Source organism: Salvelinus alpinus, chromosome 22 (genome assembly GCF_045679555.1).
Source record: "Salvelinus alpinus chromosome 22, SLU_Salpinus.1, whole genome shotgun sequence".
Lineage (NCBI taxonomy): Eukaryota > Metazoa > Chordata > Actinopteri > Salmoniformes > Salmonidae > Salvelinus > Salvelinus alpinus.
This window is the reverse complement of record NC_092107.1, coordinates 11,499,425-11,518,969: the sequence shown is the minus strand read 5'-3', so window position 1 is coordinate 11,518,969 and position 19,545 is coordinate 11,499,425. Positions and strand designations below refer to the sequence as shown.

General features: G+C 43.3%; 1 protein-coding gene across 1 annotated transcript; it reads right to left on the bottom strand.

Annotated features, from left to right (window-relative positions):
- Positions 1 to 11,740: 11,740 nt before the first annotated feature.
- Positions 11,741 to 19,475, bottom strand: LOC139549730 (thymus-specific serine protease-like). The gene is made up of 12 exons (XM_071360439.1): positions 19,187 to 19,475; positions 17,375 to 17,550; positions 16,869 to 16,968; positions 16,519 to 16,648; positions 16,120 to 16,243; positions 15,938 to 16,015; positions 15,722 to 15,769; positions 15,286 to 15,570; positions 14,754 to 14,895; positions 13,405 to 13,584; positions 12,693 to 12,847; positions 11,741 to 12,411 (listed from the first exon to the last, which is right to left on the bottom strand). Exons 1-12 carry the CDS (start codon positions 19,245 to 19,247, stop codon positions 12,352 to 12,354), a joined length of 1,539 nt encoding a protein of 512 aa, XP_071216540.1. The 5' UTR covers positions 19,248 to 19,475; the 3' UTR covers positions 11,741 to 12,351.
- Between the last annotated feature and the right edge of the window lie 70 nt (positions 19,476 to 19,545).

Genomic DNA, 19,545 nt, shown 5'->3' with positions numbered 1-19,545 from the left:
CAGGGACCCTCTGCACACATCAACAACAGTCACCCACGAAGCGTCGTTACCCATCGCTCCACAAAAGCCGCGGCCCTTGCAGAGCAAGGGGCAACACTACATATTGGTTTCAGAGCAAGTGACGTAACTGATTGAAATGCTACTAGCGCGTACCCGCTAACTAGCTAGCCATTTCACATCCGTTACATGAGGTTGCTGGTGTTGTAGGGATGCACCACTATCCTTCCGGAAGCACACCCTTGTGCGTCAATGAAGTCCATGTCATCCCAGTTCTGACACCAATGCAGTGACTTTAGAGGTAAAGCCTCGGGACTTAAATGGGGAATCTGCAGTTGAAACAAAAACAAAGCACCACCCTGCAACTGATTTGGTCTACAGCTGAGAAATGGGGCTAAAGAAATGTAGCCACTCTTAATTTCATAGACATAGCTATGGATGCTAAGGACTGCCCATCCATGAGAACTAAATGATAGTTTTAGCCATGTTTTGAGGCGATACAGTGTTTGTTTACAATTATATTGTTTACAAACAATGGAGTAAAAAATATATAGATATTTGGGGTTCTGTTGTGGTGCAACTGTTGAACTCAGGCCTTGAGGCATGTATAAGATATTCTTCAATAGTCAATGGTAGCCTATATATATAATTCATTTAAAAGTCAAAAAATTGATGTAGCAATTGCAGATTGCCCATTTATACCCTCAACCTAGCATCTCTTAAACCTTGTTCACACTGGCAGTTTGGAAGTGACTCAAATCCTATTTCTTTGCATATCTGATTAAATCTGTTATTTTTCCTGCAGTCTGAACAGCCGAAAAGAACATGTATTCTGATATTTCAATACACATAACAAACCACCTTCGTAGGTAGTTTGTAATCAGATACAAATCTGATTCCTGGCCATGTGACTTGTGTCTGGACAGTCAAATCTGATATATTTGCCCTCAAGAGGTTTTTAGACTGTTATCTTGCATATTTTGTTGCTTGCTAGCTACTCTGTTGACCGTTTTGACAAGAACACGTGGTAGCGAACTACCTTGTTAATTGTTTACAAACAAATGAGTTAATGCACTAGAAAGTTAAACAGCTACCTAGCTAGCTAGGTGACTGCTGTGGCTAGCCAAAAACGACTCATTTTGAAAGTTGTATCGTCTTATCCTTTGAGGCTTTAAAAGGTGTTCTTACACTATGATTTTGAACATGCAAAGCAACTGGGAAACGTCCATGGACAGGCATTGTTGTCACCTTAACTTGCTACATAACTTCTGAGTGATAGGAAGCACGAGCACCACCACCAATCAGCCTACACCACTGCGCATACAACCGTCGTTACTATGACAACCAGCGTAGCCATGTCAGCAAATGACTGCTATCTGAACACACACACATCCGATTTGATCACTTGTAACTTGCTGTTTGGACAGTCAGTAGTTCAAAACGGATTTGAAAAACAAAACTGATTTGAGTGTCAAGGCCTGCAGTGTGAACAAAGCTTAAGTCCAACCAACTTATACAATTCAGGCAAGAGGTCAGAATCTTTTGACAAGGATGCTGGTGTACTAAGGACGTCACACTATATACACAATATTTTCAGTGTATGGAGAGGATGTTAGAAGGAATAGTTCTGAGAAGCCTATATGGCAAGGCTGCTGCAGTTGTTTGTCAGGCCCTGTCAGGGTTGGACGGCTGCTGCTGTGCATGTGTGTGTGTGGGGGGGTCAATGTCAAGGTGCTCGTGATTCAAAGCAATGCTTACTGCAGGCATTGCCCAAGGCTAAAGAGCAGAGAGAGGCTGAGCAGGAAACAACAACAGGAGATAATGAAAAAGGTGGACGTGTTTAACTATACGTGTGGGGAGCTAGGGTTAGGTTTAGGGTTAATAGGATTTTGAATGGGACTGAATTGTGTGTCCCCACAAGGTCCGTTATACAAGACTGCGTGTGTGTGTGTGTGTGTGTGTGTGTGTGTGTGTGTGTGTGTGTGTGTGTGTGTGTGTGTGTGTGTGTGTGTGTGTGTGTGTGTGTGTGTGTGTGTGTGTGTGTGTATGTGTACCGGTTTGCATGTCAATGTGCATCCGTTTGTCTATTTTTGTGATTTGAGAATTGTTTCTTAATCAAATATCGACATGCTCAACATGATCGAATGTCTTTTTAGGGACATTGTGCAAACTCTCCGCCCCCTACTGGACCTGTACATCAGCCAGCCCATAGAGAGATATCCTCGTCCACAATCTACTGTGGTGTATTCACTAGGAACCAAACGGAAGCAAACAGGGAGGGACTAACCTGAACTTGTCCAATAAGAAACTCTTGTTTTCGTTGCAAAACCTTTTCTGTTACAAAACATTTCGCTAAAGTCTACTGCAATGTGCACTAATGAATACACTCCTACTGTATCCAAAGGCAGAAACACTCAGCATCTCCTCATTATCAACACTAGGCCTATCTCTAGCTGGACTCTCTCCCTCTACATTCATGGCAATACAAAACTTCTGTGGTCCATATAGTCATGATTTATACTGCGTAGCCTTCACTTTGAGTGTTTATATAGATATTATCATTGCTTCTAGATCACGTAGATAGCACAGGTGCACATATATACATTAGGAAATATCAGATGTATAGTGATCTAGTCGTTAGTGAACATGACAACATAGACCAGGGATGTGCAACTGGCGGTGGCCCCCCTTTTGTAGGCCCGCAGATTTAGAAGAAATGACTGTTGAGTTAGAATAGTAGAATACACAAGGTGCAATATCGAAATTTGGTTGTGCATCAGCAGTTTTTAAGTAAGTTAGTCTAGCCAGCTATCTTAACTTGTAGTAATCATGGTTGAATTACCGACCGGGGACGCCACCATTGATTTTGTTAGTCACTCTCACTCAGATATCATACTAAAAACGCCAAACCTTTCTCTCCACCCTATGGCAAAATGTGTAGAATTGCAGGAAATTTGTTATAAAAAAGCTAAATCTTCTCTCCGCCCCCTTTTAAAGCAGCAAACTTGCTTTAAAACTGCAAAATGTTCTCTACTTCCAAGTGCAAAATGTGTAGAATTGCTGCAAACTTGCTTTAAAACTGCTACATTTTATCAACTTCCCATGGCAAAATGTGCAGGAATGAACTCTAAAACTTCAAAATGTCTTGTCTGCTGTCAAGAGGGGTGCCGCTAAAATGTTTGCTTAGGGCCCCTAAAACGCTAGGGCCGACTCTGACTGCATGTGTGGGTCTGGATGTGGATATTTCTTTTTCACCTTTATTTTTATTTCACCTTTATTTAACCAGGTAGGCCAGTTGACAACATGTCCTCATTTACAACTACGACCTGGCCAAGATAAAGCAAAGCAGTGCGACACAAACAACACAGAGTTACACATGGGATAAACAAATGTACAGTCAATAGCACAATAGAAAAATCTATATAAAGTGTGTGCAAATGTAGTAAGATTAGGGAGGTAAGGTAATAAATAGGCCATAGTGGCGAAATAATGACAATTTAGCAATTAAACACTGGAGTGATAGATGTGCAGAAGATGGATGTGCAAGTAGAGATACTGGGGTGCAAAGGAGCAACAAAATAAAAAACAATATGGGGATGAGGTAGTTGGGTAGGCTATTTACAGATGGGCTGTGTACAGGGGCAATGATAAGCTGCTCTGACAGCTGATGCTTGAAGTTAGTGAGGGAAATATAAGACTCCAGCTTCAGCGATGTTTGCAATTCGTTCCAGTCATTGGCAGCAGAGAACTGGAAGGAAAGGCGGCCAAAGGAGGAATTTGCTTTGGGGGTGACCAGTGAAACATACCTGCTGGAGCGCGTGCTACGGGTGGGTGCTGCTATGGTGACCAGTGAGCTGAGATAAGGTGGGGCTTTACCTAGCAAAGACTTATAGATGACCTGGAGCCAGTGGGTTTGGCAACGAATATGAAGCGAGGGCCATCCAACGAGAATATACAGGTCACAGTGGTGGGTAGTATATGGGGCTTTGGTGACAAAACGGATGGCACTGTGATAGACTACATCCAATTTGCTGAGTAGAGTGTTGGAGGCTATTTTGTAAATGACATCGCCGAAGTCAAGGATCGGTAGGAGAGTCAGTTTTACGAGGGCATGTTTGGCAGCATGAGTGAAGGAGGCTTTGTTGCGAAATAGGAAGCAGGTTCTTGATTTAATTTTGGATTGGAGATGGTTAATGTGAGTCTGGAAGGAGAGTTTACAGTCTAACCAGACACCTAGGTATTTGTAGTTGTCCACATATGCAAAGTCAGAGCCGTCCAGAGTAGTGATGCTAGACGGGTGGGCAGGTGTGGGCAGCGATCGGTTGAAGAGCATGCATTTAGTTTAACTTGCATTTAAGAGCAGTTTGCAGACCCAGTATGCAGACCCACGAGCCACTGTGGCTCTTCATGATGAGATCAGCTTTTTGGGGGGGGCCCCCAGCCCCATCAAAGTTGCCTGTGGAAGAGAAAGCCAATGGGATAAACACTACCGGTTGCCCTTGGTTTGGTAACCTTGGCCACCCAGGCTAGTTGACACGGATGACTCCGCCATAAAGGGAATATGGTTGCCTTGACCCTGGGTTACCCACGGTCCAGAGGGAACATCTGAATGGGGTGACCCGCCAGTCAAGGAGCGGCACTCTCCAAAGGGGAGAAGGGGGTAAGAGAGGGGTAAAAGCACGGAGGGGAGGGGCAGAGTGCTTTTTTATGAGCATGTGCCTCTCCGGTTTCTGGGTTGTCTGGCCGCAAGGACATAAATTCTCTCTCTCTCTCTCTCTCTCTCTCTCTCTCTCTCTCTCTCTCTCTCTCTCTCTCTCTCTCTCTCTCTCTCTCTCTCTCTCTCTCTCTCTCTCTCTCTCTCTCTCTCTCTCTCTCTCTCTCTCTCTCTCTCTCTCTCTCTCTCTCTCTCTCTCTCTCTCTCTCTCAGCCCATTTTCATCACCATGTTCTTACAGTACAGTATTGTCTGTGAACTTATTCTCTCTCAGCCTGTCTGCATTTCTGTCTCCACCTGGTTTGACACTGTACTTCATTCACCACACTTAACCCCTCTCTCTCCCACTCAAGCCCTACTCCCCTCCTCTACATCCCTCCATCATTTCATGTTTCTCTTCGTTTTGGGGAAGTCATCACTGCCTTTCGCCATTATCTCATTTTCTCCCCCTGTTTCTCTCCCTAGTTCCCTCTCGCTCTCTCCCTCCCTCCTCCACTCTCCTTATAGATGGAGATTAAGTCTGGGCTGGAGCCCCATCCGTTTCCATGACTGTTTGTTATTAAGGAGATGGATGGAGGCTTGCAGTGCCAGCTCGACGCAGCCGCAATTACAGCAGGTCCAGTGATAGATGGAGGGAGAGCGAGCGAGAGGGAGCGAGGAGATGGAGAGAGGGAGATAGAGAGAAGGACATCTATCACGCCCTTTAATCTACCTGTCACTGCTCAGGGAAGGCTGGGGAAGGAGGCTGGGCCTTGGGTGAGGTGGTTGGAGGGGGAGTGAGGATGGAAGAGATGAGGACTGGCCAATACAGCGCCTTGACTATTGGTTAAAGGTTTCATACCCTTCTTTTGCTCTGTCCTTCCCCCAAACAATTACATGAAAAGACACCCTCCAGTACTGCAGTAATTAAATGTCCTCATTAACTAATTGATTGTCTTGAGGTTATTGAATTTCGTATTGAATTCCGAGTGTTTGTGTGTGTCTGGCTGCTTAAACAGTGTTGCATCAGATACTGTATGTTGTTATGTGGATGTGTGCTGTTGTCAAAAAATAATTTGTTGAAATGTCCAGGTCAGGAGACGAAGCGTTGAAAACGTCATTTGTTTGGTATGAAGGGAAACATTTTTGCATCGAGATAATTTAATGCACCTTGGAAGTACTGTGCATCTACATGTTTCTAATACCCAGTACACACATGTGCAAAACACACACATGCATACACAAACACACTCACATCACGCCATCACACATTGTGCTATGGCCCGTACACACCAACACACACACCTGTTGGTATTATCAAAGAAGCGACCACCTTAAGAGAAGTGAACGATAACCCTGCATATATTATGTGTAATTTGACTCGTTTTCCCCCTCAATGTTAGAGAAATATTATGAAAGCTAATCCAAGCCTCTCTTCTCTCTCCCCTCCTCCACATTCTCATCTGTCCAGGATAGTGAGGTATGGGATGGAGGGATTAATTCTCTTACATTGGCCATGGGAATGATAGATGGACAGATGTGGGGAGAAGAAAGAGAGGGGCAAAGGAAAGAAGGGAAGTCAAGAGGTCCATAAATCTGACGGGAACCTGGTCTGCGTCACACATTAAGATCTCCCAGAGCCATGGTAACCCAGGCTAGAAATGTAAGTAATGTCAAGAGATGCAATCTGATCTTAACAATAATATCTGAATGGATCTTTGGCGATAGGTCATGATGCAAAGGAAACATTTATTTATTTTGATCAAGGCTCAGGTTTGAGGACGGAGGCCATAGCAGTACCAGCAGGTAGATCATACTGTTTACAGTTGTGCTTAGCCCCGTTACAAGAGTGACTGTTGGTTCCATTGATAGTGGGACACCTCTCTCCTTCCTCCCAAAGTGTGCACTTGTTCACATTCCTTCACTGATTTGAAAGAAAATGACTGGTATATAGAAATATGGTGAAAACTCCCTCTAACTCATGCCTCGACCAATCCGACGCCTTCTAGATTTGTGAGAAGTAGTGAACGTGTGTACACTTCAGGAGATATTATCAGGAAACAGCCATTGTGTAGTTCTACGGGGCAGCGGAGAGGAGACTGGAGGTTCAGTAACAACACAGTCAAGAGAACAGGAACAAAACTGTACACAAAGCAGTCAATTACAGAGTGCTCTCCCCATTGGCCCTCCTGTGCATTAGGGAGCCCATAGGAAAAGAAGGGAGTGTGTGTGTGTATACATTTGTATATATGTGTGTGTGTGGAGGGGGGGGGCTGTCTATCTGTGTTTGTTTGAGAATGTTTTCACAACTGTCAGCATGGAAACAGACCATGGTTTGTTTACTCCTAACAACAGACAAGCTGAACATGGAATCATTGATCAGTTCTTCCTCAAGTGACAGATTCATTTTTCAAGTACCGCACTAGAGAATGCAGTGGAATGCAAACTAGTAAACGTCCCTTTACGGCTACATACACGGATGTTCCTTTATGCAGCACCAAATGTATGTGAGTTAATGTGTGTGCTGTGTCCCTTTGTTTGTGTCAAAATGCGTGCATGCATGCGTGTGGTTGTGCGCGCTCTTATAGGTGGTTGAGCATGCACTTGTCTATGCACTTGTGTGTATATTATTGTGTGCTTTTTCAATCATCATCTTGAATCAACTGTAAGCGCAGATGTGCTGTGACCTGACTAAGATCAGATAAAGTGCCCCCCCTCCTACCCTCCTCCACCCAGCTCCATTTGTCACGGGCCAGCTGTCGGGCTGCTGTGATTGGTTGTTGTGGGAGACAGATAGCCGATAGGCTCTGATTAATAGTAGTGGCTCTGGAACTTACTCATTGATCAAGAGAACAGGCGAGGGGGAGGGAGAGGACAGGAGAGGAGGGAGGGAATGAGAGAGGGAGAGAGAGAAAAAGCATTCCCTGTCGCTCTGTCAGTGCTTGCTGATTGCGTTTGTGTGTGTATGTCGGTGTGCATAATAAATACATAACAGATATGGGGTTTGTTGGTCAGAAGGCCTAAAAGCACAGTGTTATCAAATTTGGTGTAGGCCTATACTAGTATAGATGTATAGAATGTGATATAGTAATGTTATTATGTACGAATATCTCAGAAGGTTATTCTCTCTCTCTCTCTCTTTACATTGGTTTATTGTCTATTCCATTTGCTTTGGCAAAGGGAAATAAACAAGGGAAACATTAGTAAAAATTACTCACTAAAGTTTTAAAATAATATATTTCAAATGTTATATTATTGGCTATGTACAGTCTCGTAACAATGTGCAAGTAGTTGAAGTATGAACAGATAAATAAACAGATTGTATTTACAATGTGCTCCTGATTGTCCTTTTCTTGTCCTTTACTGCACAGGGCAGTATTTCACCTAACAGATATGGGAGTTTATCAATGTTTGATTTGTTTTCAAATTCTTTGTGGGTCTCTGATCTGTGGGAAATACGTGATCATCTCTCTCTCTGGTCCAGTGTTGGAGAACATGTGTGCCTTTCATTCAAATAAGAATATATGCATGCCAAATAGTCCTTGTGTGTACTCACTGTGTGTACTCACTCCAGTTCCAACCCGTGAAGTAGTTAAGACCTTATCATTCCACACAACTATAATTCAAACATCCACCAGAGAGACAAGCACAACGGAAATGGTGTGCATGTGTGTGTGAGTGAATCAAAGCCACACTGTATGTGTTCACATTGAGAGGGTCCATGTGGGTGGGTACTGTGTGCATGGAAGTATAGTACATTTGAGAGTGTGTGTGTGTGTTATGTGTGTGTGTCCCCGTAAACTAGAAAATAAACTGTAGTGTATAAACAAATATAGGAGTTGTGTGTATGGGTGCGTGTGTGTTTGAGCTCTCGCTGTAGGGTGGTCAGTGGTGGGAGGTCGTGACCTGGTCGAATCAGGGGGAGTGGAGATCATCAATCAGCGAGGGGCAGGCCTGAGCAGCAGGACCATCACCACCCCTCCACCCCACATGGAAACAGATGGCCTTGGGACAACTGGCTCTTGCTCACCTCTCTCGTAACACACACACACACACACACACACACACACACACCTCAATGATGCAGACAAAAAAATGACACATACATACATACATACACACACACACACTCTTTTGGATGCACACATGACAGGATCCACACACTTACAGATCAGATACCCACACACTCACAGTGCAAAATAATGAATCACACACAAAGACACACATGGTGCTAAATATCTCAACATATACAGACACATATATTGTTTATGTCAATGTATTCATGAAGACCACACAAACATGCATGTAAACAAACTCAAACACAATAGTGTTTTTATTTGCTGGATATTTGCCATTGACTGGGTATATGTGTATAGCATTAGCGCCCCCTGCTGAGAGTAAAGATTAAAACAATTAAAAAAGGGATATTTTACTCAAAAACTATCTTTGAGTATTTAGCCATTTGAATATAATTTATAATCACCACAGTTTTTGCTCTGTACTGAAAGTGCTCCATCTCGACAACTCGACTGCTGACATGCACATTTTTCTGGGATTGTAGTAACTGGACTAACTAACAAAATGCTAACAACTGTTTTTGGGTTGAAATGAATTTCTAATTTTTTATTATTTGACCATGCTGGTCATTTATGAACATTTGAACATCTTGGCCATGTTCTGTTATAATCTCCACCCGGCACAGCCAGAAGAGGACTGGCCACCCCTCATAGCCTGGTTCCTCTCTAGGTTTCTTCCTAGGTTTTGTCCTTTCTAGGGAGTTTTTCCTAGCCACAACGTGCTTCTACACCTGCATTGCTTGCTGTTTGGGGTTTTAGGCTGGGTTTCTGTACAGCACTTCGAGATATTAGCTGATGTACGAAGGGCTATATAAAATAAACTTGATTTGAAATGAATATTAGTCAAAGACAAAATCCCACAATCCACAGAAAACAGACACCAGATTATCAGCAAACATTTACTGATGATCATTTTCAAGCTCACAGTATTAAACAAAATTAACTCCTAGGTGGTAAGGGTAGGCAAGAACACATCTACCATGCTGATACTCAACACGTTCACTCACGACTGCGTGGCCAAGTACGACTCCAACACCATCATTAAGTTTGCTGACGACACAACAGTGGTAGGCCTGATCACCGACAACGATGAGACAGCCTATAGGGAGGAGGTCAGAGACCTGGCAGTGCGGTGCCAGGACAACAACCTCTCCCTAAATGTGAGCAAGACAAAGGAGTTGATCGTGGACTATAGGAAAAGGAGGGCCGAACAGGCCCCCATTAACATCGACGAGCTGTAGTGGAGCGGGTCAAGAGTTTCAAGTTCCTTGGCGTCCACATCATCAACGAACTATCATGGTCCAAACACACCCAGACAGTTGTGAAGAGGGCACGACAACACCTTTTCCCCCCCAAGATCCTCAAAAAGTTATACAGCTGAACTATCGAGAGCATCCTGACCGATTGCATCAACGCCTGGTATGGCAACTGCTCAGCATCTGACCATAAGGCGCTACAGACGGTAGTGCATACGGCCCAGTGCATCACTGGGGTCAAGCTTCCAGCCATCCAGGACCTATCTACTAGGCGGTGTCAGAGGAAGGCCCAAAAAATTGTCAAAGACCCCAGTCACCCAAGTCGTAGACTGTTCTCTCTGCTACCGCACAGCAAGTGGTACAGGAGCGCCAAGTCTAGGACCAAAAGGCTCCCTAACAGTTTCTACCCCCAATCCATAAGACCCCCCCCCCCTCCCTTGTTTTTACACTGCTGCTAGTCGCTGTTTATTATCACATTACAAATTTCCTCGACTAACCCATACACCCGCACATTGACTCAGTACCGGTACCCCCTGTATATAGCCTCATTATAGTTATGTTATTGTGTTAATTTTCTTTTTTTAAATATATATATATTTTTATGTATATATATATATTTTAATTTTACCCCCTTTTCTCCCCAATTTTCGTGGTATCCAATTGCTAGTAATTACTATCTTGTCTCATCGCTACAACTCCCGTACGGGCTCGGGAGAGACGAAGGTCGAAAGCCATGCGTCCTCCGAAACACAACTCAACCAAGCCGCACTGCTTCTTAACACAGCGCGCCTCCAACCCGGAAGCCAGCTACACCAATGTGTCGGAGGAAACACCGTGCACCTGGCTCCCTTGGTTAGCGCGCACTGCACCCGGCCCTTCACAGGAGTCGCTGGTGCGCGATGAGATCCAGGTTTGGCAGGGATAGGCCGTCATTTGTTCTTAACTGACTTGCCTAGTTAAATAAAGGTTCAATTTAAACCATTTACATTTAAAAATATAACTATTTGATCTGCACTTTTGAAATGTACAGCGACAGAATTCAGAACATGTGTTCTCCTTGTACACAGTGTTCTCCTTGTACACCAAGTCAGAACTATAGGATAAATAAAGGGGGCATATAAGCAGACATGGAAGCACTTACAATATTCTATGCTTACATTTCTCAAAAACAGGCTATAGGCTACATGTGCACCACCAAGTCAGAACAGTATGTCAAATTAAGAGGTGAAAATAGACCAAATGATTAGGGTGAGGCACATGGGCTACTAACAGCTTACTACACAACATACACTTAGTATTACTTTCTTAGCTACAGTATACATATCTCCCTGGTATACTACATAATTTATGCAGCAGCATACAAGACATGTTTGAACTCATCTTGTTGTGCTGTGCTCACTTGAACAGAAAGGTGGCGCTGCGATCCTTCGCGGGCAAATTTTGTCATCAAACTTTGTCATCAGTCTGGCATTCTCTGGATTTATGGTGCTTTCAAGACACCTGGGAACTCAGGAAAAGAAGGTTAAATCATGATGATGTCAGGTCTACCCTTAGACTTGGCAGTGACGCAGTGTCCTCAGGAGTGACAGAACACTGAGTCAATCACAGCGCAACGCTCCGTATTTTCTTCTGGCTTGCCACACCACCACAGAAAGCACTGAGCTAGGCTGAAACACCTGCATTTTGGAGCTGCCTTACTCAAGAAAACAAAAAAGTGACCATGTTTGTGTGCTGCTTTATTAACTCAATAATTTATATATATTTTTTATATTGTTAGCAAACTGATATATAACACGTATTAATGCCAAAATAACATGCAAAACAGGCAAGTCCAAAAAAATACAAATACAAATTATTATTATAATTCTTTTGCTAAAAATGTGGGGGTCAAAACACGTGGGGCTCAAAACACGCCCCACCTGCCCTGAAACTTATATACTGGAGTAAATTCAAGCACACTATAAAAACTGAAGAAAAACACTAAAAACGTTAGAAAAACCACCAGAAGAACGCCACCTTAGAGGACCTGACCCAATGGTCATGTGATCATCATGGGAATAAACATGAGGAGATGGGCTCAGGAAACAGCACCATGTGATTCACTGCCCAAAGTTTGACACACACACACAAACAAGCACATGCACACACAAAGTGATTTGCTGTAGGGGCCATAGTTGTGGTTATAGTAATGGTACGGAAATGTGCAATATGAGCACGGAGCTACAGGAAGAGGAGGAGGGGTCACCGCAGTACAACCAGGTCAGATCAGTTTGATTGGCTGAGTGATGGTCATGACAGTCAGATGATCAGATGACCTGTCGTTGGGTGCATCAGTCCATAAGCTTCCTGGCAGCTTCCTTCAGCCACTTGGCAACCTTCCTCTCAATGGCCTGACAACCAGAGAGAAAAGACAAATCAGGATGAGGGGAAGAGAAGTTTTAAAATAATATAGACTATGGGGCAGTTTCCTCCACACAGATTAAGATTAGTCCTCGACTCCAAAGCTATTGACCATTGACCATGCTTTTTGGGAAACCGGCCCAAAGTGTTCAATTGAGACATACTGTACAGTTCTGAAGCATACATTTTCTTCATGTGCCGCCAAAGCTCACAGTCAGTGTCTCTCTCAGTTATATCAATTTAGTGTTGTCTAGCCTGCCGTGTGCGGTACCTTGCGTGCCTGCTTCAGGGCGGGGCGGTCTGCGACGCCATCGGGGTTCATATCGGCACAGTGGGCGGTGCCCTCGATGAGGATGGTCATGTCTTCGTCCTCCTTGTCCAAGTCCTCTTCCAGGACGCTGAGCTCGTGCCAGGGGTCAATGTCACCTGACAGAGGTCACAGACCAGAGGGACAGGTCATATACTGACTGTCACACAGAGGAGGCTGGTGTGAGGAGCTATAGGAGGGTGGGCTCATTGTGGTTTCCATACGCTTGATGTTTTTGATACCGTTCCATTGATGCCATTCCAGCCATTACATTGAGCCCGTCCTCCTATAGCTCCTCCCACTAACCCCGTCTGCTGTCACACAATCACTCACATAGACACAGCGCATTGATTCACTACCAGTGGGTTTAAATTACACTATGATGTAATGAGAGGTAATGGTTTAAACCTCTATCTATCTAGTGGTTGGGCAAGTAACCGAAAGGTCGCTGGTTCAAATCCCAGATCCGGCAAGGTGGAAAAATCTTCTGTTCTGCCCTTGAACAACAACTGCTCCACGGGCACCGATGATGTCGATGAAGGCAGCCCCCTGCACCTCTCTGATTCAGAGGGGTTGGGTTTAAAAGCTGAAGACACATTTCAGCTGAATTCATTCAGTTGTGCAGCTGACTAGGTATCCCTTATCTACTGTATCTATCTGTAAAGTCTCTGCTCACCGTTGACATAGAGCACCCTGTCGGTGTCGGGGTGGTCTCCTCCATAGTACTTGTTGGTGAAGGCGATGTGTCCGGGCAGACTGTGCTGGGGGATGTTGAACACCTCAGGACACAGGTCAGTCTGAGCCTGTAGGGTCAGCATGCGGGAGAAGGGACAGCTGGCGTCCTCACACGTCTGGACTGTTACAACAAAACAATGATGATGTAAGCCATAGAAATACAATGAATTCCTATTGAATTATGATGTGTAGTTCTATTTCTGTAATGTAAGATACAGCTGAGTGGCTATGGGCATATAGTAATACTGATCATATAATGAGTGATATTGTACCAAAGAGTGGGCGCTTTGTACAGCTAGTGTTAATGCATTGGGCTTATGAATGTGCTGCTTAGGGGGAAATGAACTCTGGACCTGTTTTTTTTCACCCTCCAGTGCTGTGAGCACTCAACTCCCTGACTGAAGCAACTACCTTGGTTATACTAGGGGACTTGAGCTTGGTAAATGTAGCGGGGTTCAAAATTATTGACATCCTTGATAAAGATGAGCAATGAATTATTCAAATACTGAGCTATATTGTATGCTCCAAAAAAATTGGGAAATTATTTTATTTTATTTTACACTAAAAGTATTTGGTCCCATATCAAATCATATTTGATTGGTCACATACACATGGTTAGCAGATGTTAATGCAAGTGTAGCGAAATGCTTCTACAGTAATGTGGATGCTCCCAATAACAGGGGAGGTTAGCATGTCTTGGGGGTATGATCTTTGACCCTCTCTATCTTTCTCAATCATCATTATTCATTATTCACCATTATTCATGGTAGCATCCACATTACTGTAGATGTGTTTAGAAACATTCGTATTATCTATGCTTATTTATAATAACGTGACTCCAAAATGACACAATATATTATTTACCAGTCATTTCTATAGGGTCGAAATAATCTGAAACACAACCAGAACGAACTGAAAATACATCCAACAAGTTTGTAGAGTCACAAGCTTGCTGTAGGCACTGCGTGCTAGGGATATGAGACCAAATACTAAACTTTTGACTACTTTATTTATAAGAATTTTTAGGGGTGTGAATAATTTGGACCCCTACCTTTTAGAGAAAAAAATGCATTACTTGCTAAACAAAATCTCTTTTTCTGAGCAATTGTTTTAGTATAAAATAATATAATTTCCCATTTTTTTTTGCATACAATATACTGTAGCTCAGTATTTGAATTATTTATTTTATACGATTATTACTGTTCATCTTTATCAAAAGGCATGAATAATTTCGGACCTCACTATTTCTCCTCTAGGACTGACAGTGTTGTGTGGTGGAGCGTTACTCACAGAAGCCGAACTCGGTGCAGGTCTGGTAGTACCACTGTCTCTCTCCATTGTAGGCAGAGTCCAGATTGGTGTCACTCAAGTCCTTGATGGTCTGCTTGTGGGACGCATCCAGACAGGGCTCCTCGCCAGTGGCACGGTCTATCTAATAAACGCACACACACACACACACACACACACACACACATAAATATGCATGCACACAAACACAGTAAGTGTTCTAACTGTTCTGCATCAGTCAAGGTAAGGGGATGCACAACTGTAGCTCAATACAGCCCTCTGCTGGTTAATCAAAGAATTGTCACTGTGGGGCTGTGTGTGTCTGTGGGGCTGTGTGTGTGGGGCTGTGTGTGTGTGCGTGTGTGCGTGTGTGTATGTGGGGCCATGTGTGTGTGGGGGGGAAAGGTGGATACCTAGTCAGGTACAACTGAATGTGTGTGTGTGTGTGTGTGTGTGTGTGAGGCCGTGTGTGTGTGTGTATGTGTGTGTGCATACATTTGTGTGTGTGTTTGAATATGTACAATACACCTAATACCTGCACCAGTTTGATCAGCCGGTCGTAGGCCTCAGTCTCCGAATCGAAGGTCTCTGTCTCATTGGTCATGATGTCACAGAGCTCCTCAATAGTCAGGATTCCCCCCTCCTCATTGTACGCCACGGTTCCCATGACGATGTCAGCCAGGCTCTGCATCAGCTCGATCTGGTCCTCCAGATCCTCAGGGGTCTCACAGCACCCAAAGTCCTTCCCAACCTCAGTGGCGTTCCCCGCAAACAGGGCGGCCTCCACGGCAGCAAAGGCCTCTGAGATGTCCCCCACACACTGAAGGAGAGAGCGAGAAAGGGGGGGGACAGCGGAGAGAGACAGTAACAAGGAGACAGAGAGAGTCAAATCACACAGTAGGAGACTCATACAGTCAGACACTCCAACACATGATTTCAAGCGCCCACATCTACTGTAAATGTTCTCAAACCTTATCTGAACCTCCAACATCCTCATCCGTAAGACTAAGACCCACCACCTAGAAGAGAGCAACACCACGGGTTGTTTCCACCGTTGTCTGTACAGCTGAACATCACATCTACCGTGCTATTAACACTATAAACAGTGCAACAGTTACTAGTATGTCTACTACCACTATTACTACTTGTACTAATACTACAAGTAGTACTAATGATGAGATCTTTACTTTGTTGAAGGCGGAGAAGTCCAGTTTGGCTTTGACAGGAGCGGAGGAGGCCACAGCACCGTAGACCAGGTGGGGGAACTGAAAGAGCAGGAACAGAGAACATTATTTAGTATTATTACCATGGAATACAGTAGACTAGCATACAGTAACACAGCTGTCCATTCCTAAGTATAAATAAAGACCTTTCCCCTGAGCCAGGCAGACAAGGCCCCAGCATAGGAACCTCCGAAGCTGATCCAGGTATTTTTGTCAGAGAGGTCAAAGCGATCGCTGATGTATTGATGGAATTCTGCGATGTCAGCGAGACTGGAAACCAAGAGATGGCAGAGAAAATGAAATTTAATCTCTGCCCAATTCAAGCACACACAAATGCGCTCAGCGTTTACATTTGGTTGAGTTGTCAAGTTAGTTACTAATGTGAATTCAACATGAAATCCCAAAAAATGTCATTGAGTTTAGGTTCAAAGGTGGGTGAAAAAAAGGATAAATTCCCTCACATTGATGACTTTTTGCAAATCCAATCAGTTTTCCACATTGATTCAACGTCAACACATTGACTCCCTCCTCCCACCAGTACTCACGCCTGCTGGCTGGACAGGTCTCCCAGATTCTCAGTCTCCAGGCCGTCTTTGTTGATGCTCTCGCCGTAGAAACGATGCTCCAGGGCCACAAGCAGGGCCCCGTGCTCCTCAGCCATGTCCACATGGTGGCCTACAGATACACACAAAGCAGGAGCAAAGAGGAGAAATAGGGGGAGGTTAAGAGTTGGTAGAGGTATCAACAAGACAAAAACCAAAGAACAGGCACTGACTTGTAACTAAATACAAGTATCATATTCATAACACCTATGTAAGCCTAACATATCGTGTCAATGCATTTCCATTTTCTTTTCATATTACTTAAGAACGTGACGGGGAAGCTTTGTGTTTACCTGCCAGCACATCGAACTCAGAGATGGGGCCCTCCCCTCCGATGAACAGGAACACTGGGCCATGAGGACGCTCCCAATAGGCTTCATTCACTAAAAACCTCTGAGAGAGAGAGAGGGTGAGAGAAAGGGAGAGGAAGCGAGAGAATAAGAGAACAAAACAAACTGCAAATGCTTTCAACAAGTTTGTAATCACAAGCTGTAGTCATTGCATGCTAGGAATGAAACCAAATACTAAACTTTTGAATACTCTAATACACACAAGTGAATTTGTCTTAATACTTTTGATTCCCTAAAATGGGGGGGTGGGGGCTGTGTACAAAAAGTGCTGTCACCCTATGGATGAAAATACCCTCAAATTAAAGCTGACAGTCTGCACGTTGACCTCATAGTCTTTGTATCATTTAAAATCCAAAGTGCTGGAGAACAGAGCCAAAACAACAAAAAATGTGTCACTGTCCAAATACTTCTGGACCTCACTGTAGGTGCATGTTTCGGTGGTGGGTCACCTGAGGAAAGGTTTCATCGTTTTGACTGTCGAAGTGGTCCAGGGGTTGGTGAATTTTCCCGTCTCTCACTTCGCATATGGGTTTATGCCCGTTGACTGCGCTCATCAGCACATTCTTCTTCGCTTTTTCATACTGAATTTTACGCACGCGCTCCTTAATCTTCCTCAGAACTCGTCCTATGAAATATAAAATGTGATATGACATAGCAAAAGACCAGTGGTGGAAAAAGTACCCAATTGTCATACTTGAGTCAAGTTTAGATACCTTAATAGAAAGTTACTCAAGTAAAAGTCACCCAGTAAAATACTACTTGAGTAAAAGTTAAGTATTTGGTTTTAAATATACTTAAGTATCAAAAGTACATTTAATTGGTAAAATATACTTAAATATCAAAAGTAAAAGTAAAAAGCAAATCGGACGGCACCATGTTCTTGTTTTTAAAATGTACGGACTGCCAGGGGCAGACTCCAACATTGAGACATTATTTACAAAAGATGCATTTGTGTTTAGTGAGTCCGTCAGAGCATAGGCAGTACTGATTACCACGTGTTCTCTTGATAAGCGCGTGAATTTCACACTTTTCTTGTTCTGCTAAGCATTCAAAATATAAGGAGTACTTTGGGTTGTCAGGGAAAATGTACGGAGTAAAAAGTACAATATTTTTTTTAGGAATGTAGTGAAGTAAAAGGCAAAGTTGTCAAAAATATAAATAGTAAAGTACAGATACCCCCCAAAACTACTTAAGTAGTACTTTAAAGTATTTTAACTTAAGTACGTTACACCACTGCAAAAGACGAGAGGGACAGAGAAGGACGGGCAAAGATAGAGATCATACGATTAGATCAATCTTTGTAGTTGCGCGTAAAGACGCATATGGAGCTAAATTACGCGCGTAGTTGTTGGTCAAACCACGATTGCCTCCTGAGACTTGAAAATCAGAATGTGCACATATTCCACTCCATAACAATTACTACAATTATCTTTCACATTTCGTTCTACAAAAATTGCTATCCAAACGTGTCACAGACATTTTTAGGATTGGATACAATTTTGTATGAATTCCGATGGCTTCAGCACATCGCGTTTGCTCATAATGTATAACCCTCTGTCACCCTCTTATCGGTCTAATTCATATTCGACAGCCAATCACGTGTTTATTTTATTTTCATGGGTTTTATTATAATTCAAACATACTTAAAGTAATAATAAACCATGTAGTCAGGAACAGAATCAACTTTTCCAGATATAGAAGCGGCTCAATTTCTAAGTAGCCAATTTCACATTTTGCATAATTATCTAATTATAGCCTATACATTAGCCAATTTCGTTTCTCTGAACACGACAATTTTAGGGATTCACCTCAATATTTAAAACTATAGGCCTATGCATTAAAATTATATTTGACCAAAGTGCATATTATATTAGCCCATAGAGATACAAGGATGCACTATCATGCTAGGTTTAGGACCTCATACTGAAGCGTAAAGAGACCACAACTGATGTAAAAAACAATCTTAAAATTATCAACTTTTGTTTCAATACAAGCATCATGAAACCTCTAACACAATTTCATTTAACTTGGTGAAAAATTGTTTTTTTTTTTTTTTTTAAACCCAACTTGCTTACCACTTGTTCCATGTGGTTTGTTCATGAAATGACCTCTTCCTAAATATTTGTTCAAATTATTAATTTTGTGTATGGTTTCCTAGAAACAAGGGTTCCTCAACCTACCCATCTGCCATCTCATGAATTTGATCATTTAAGTCTTAAAAAATAAAAAAATGCTCAGGTCAGTATGGATCGTTAACGTACCAGAATAGACGGAGTTGACAAGGAGAAGGAGGATGATACAACGGCTGGGAGACAGAAGCATCTTCAGGCCTCCAACTACGACCTCTGACCGACTGATATAGGTCTACACTATGGTCAGATCACCTTGCCGTCTCAATGCAATGGAGAATCTCTGCTTTTAAGGCTCGACCAAAGTTTTTAGTCCACCCCAGGGCTCCCCTGATGCCCACTGTGCGTATTTATAGTCAACAAGTTGGCAATTGAGCGTAATGAAGACGCGGGAAGTGAGTCTGGGCAATAGGCATATCTCCTCCAACGGTGGCAGTGGTCCAAACTGGAACGCGACGCTATGAGCATTGGCTTGGTGAAAGATTCTTAAG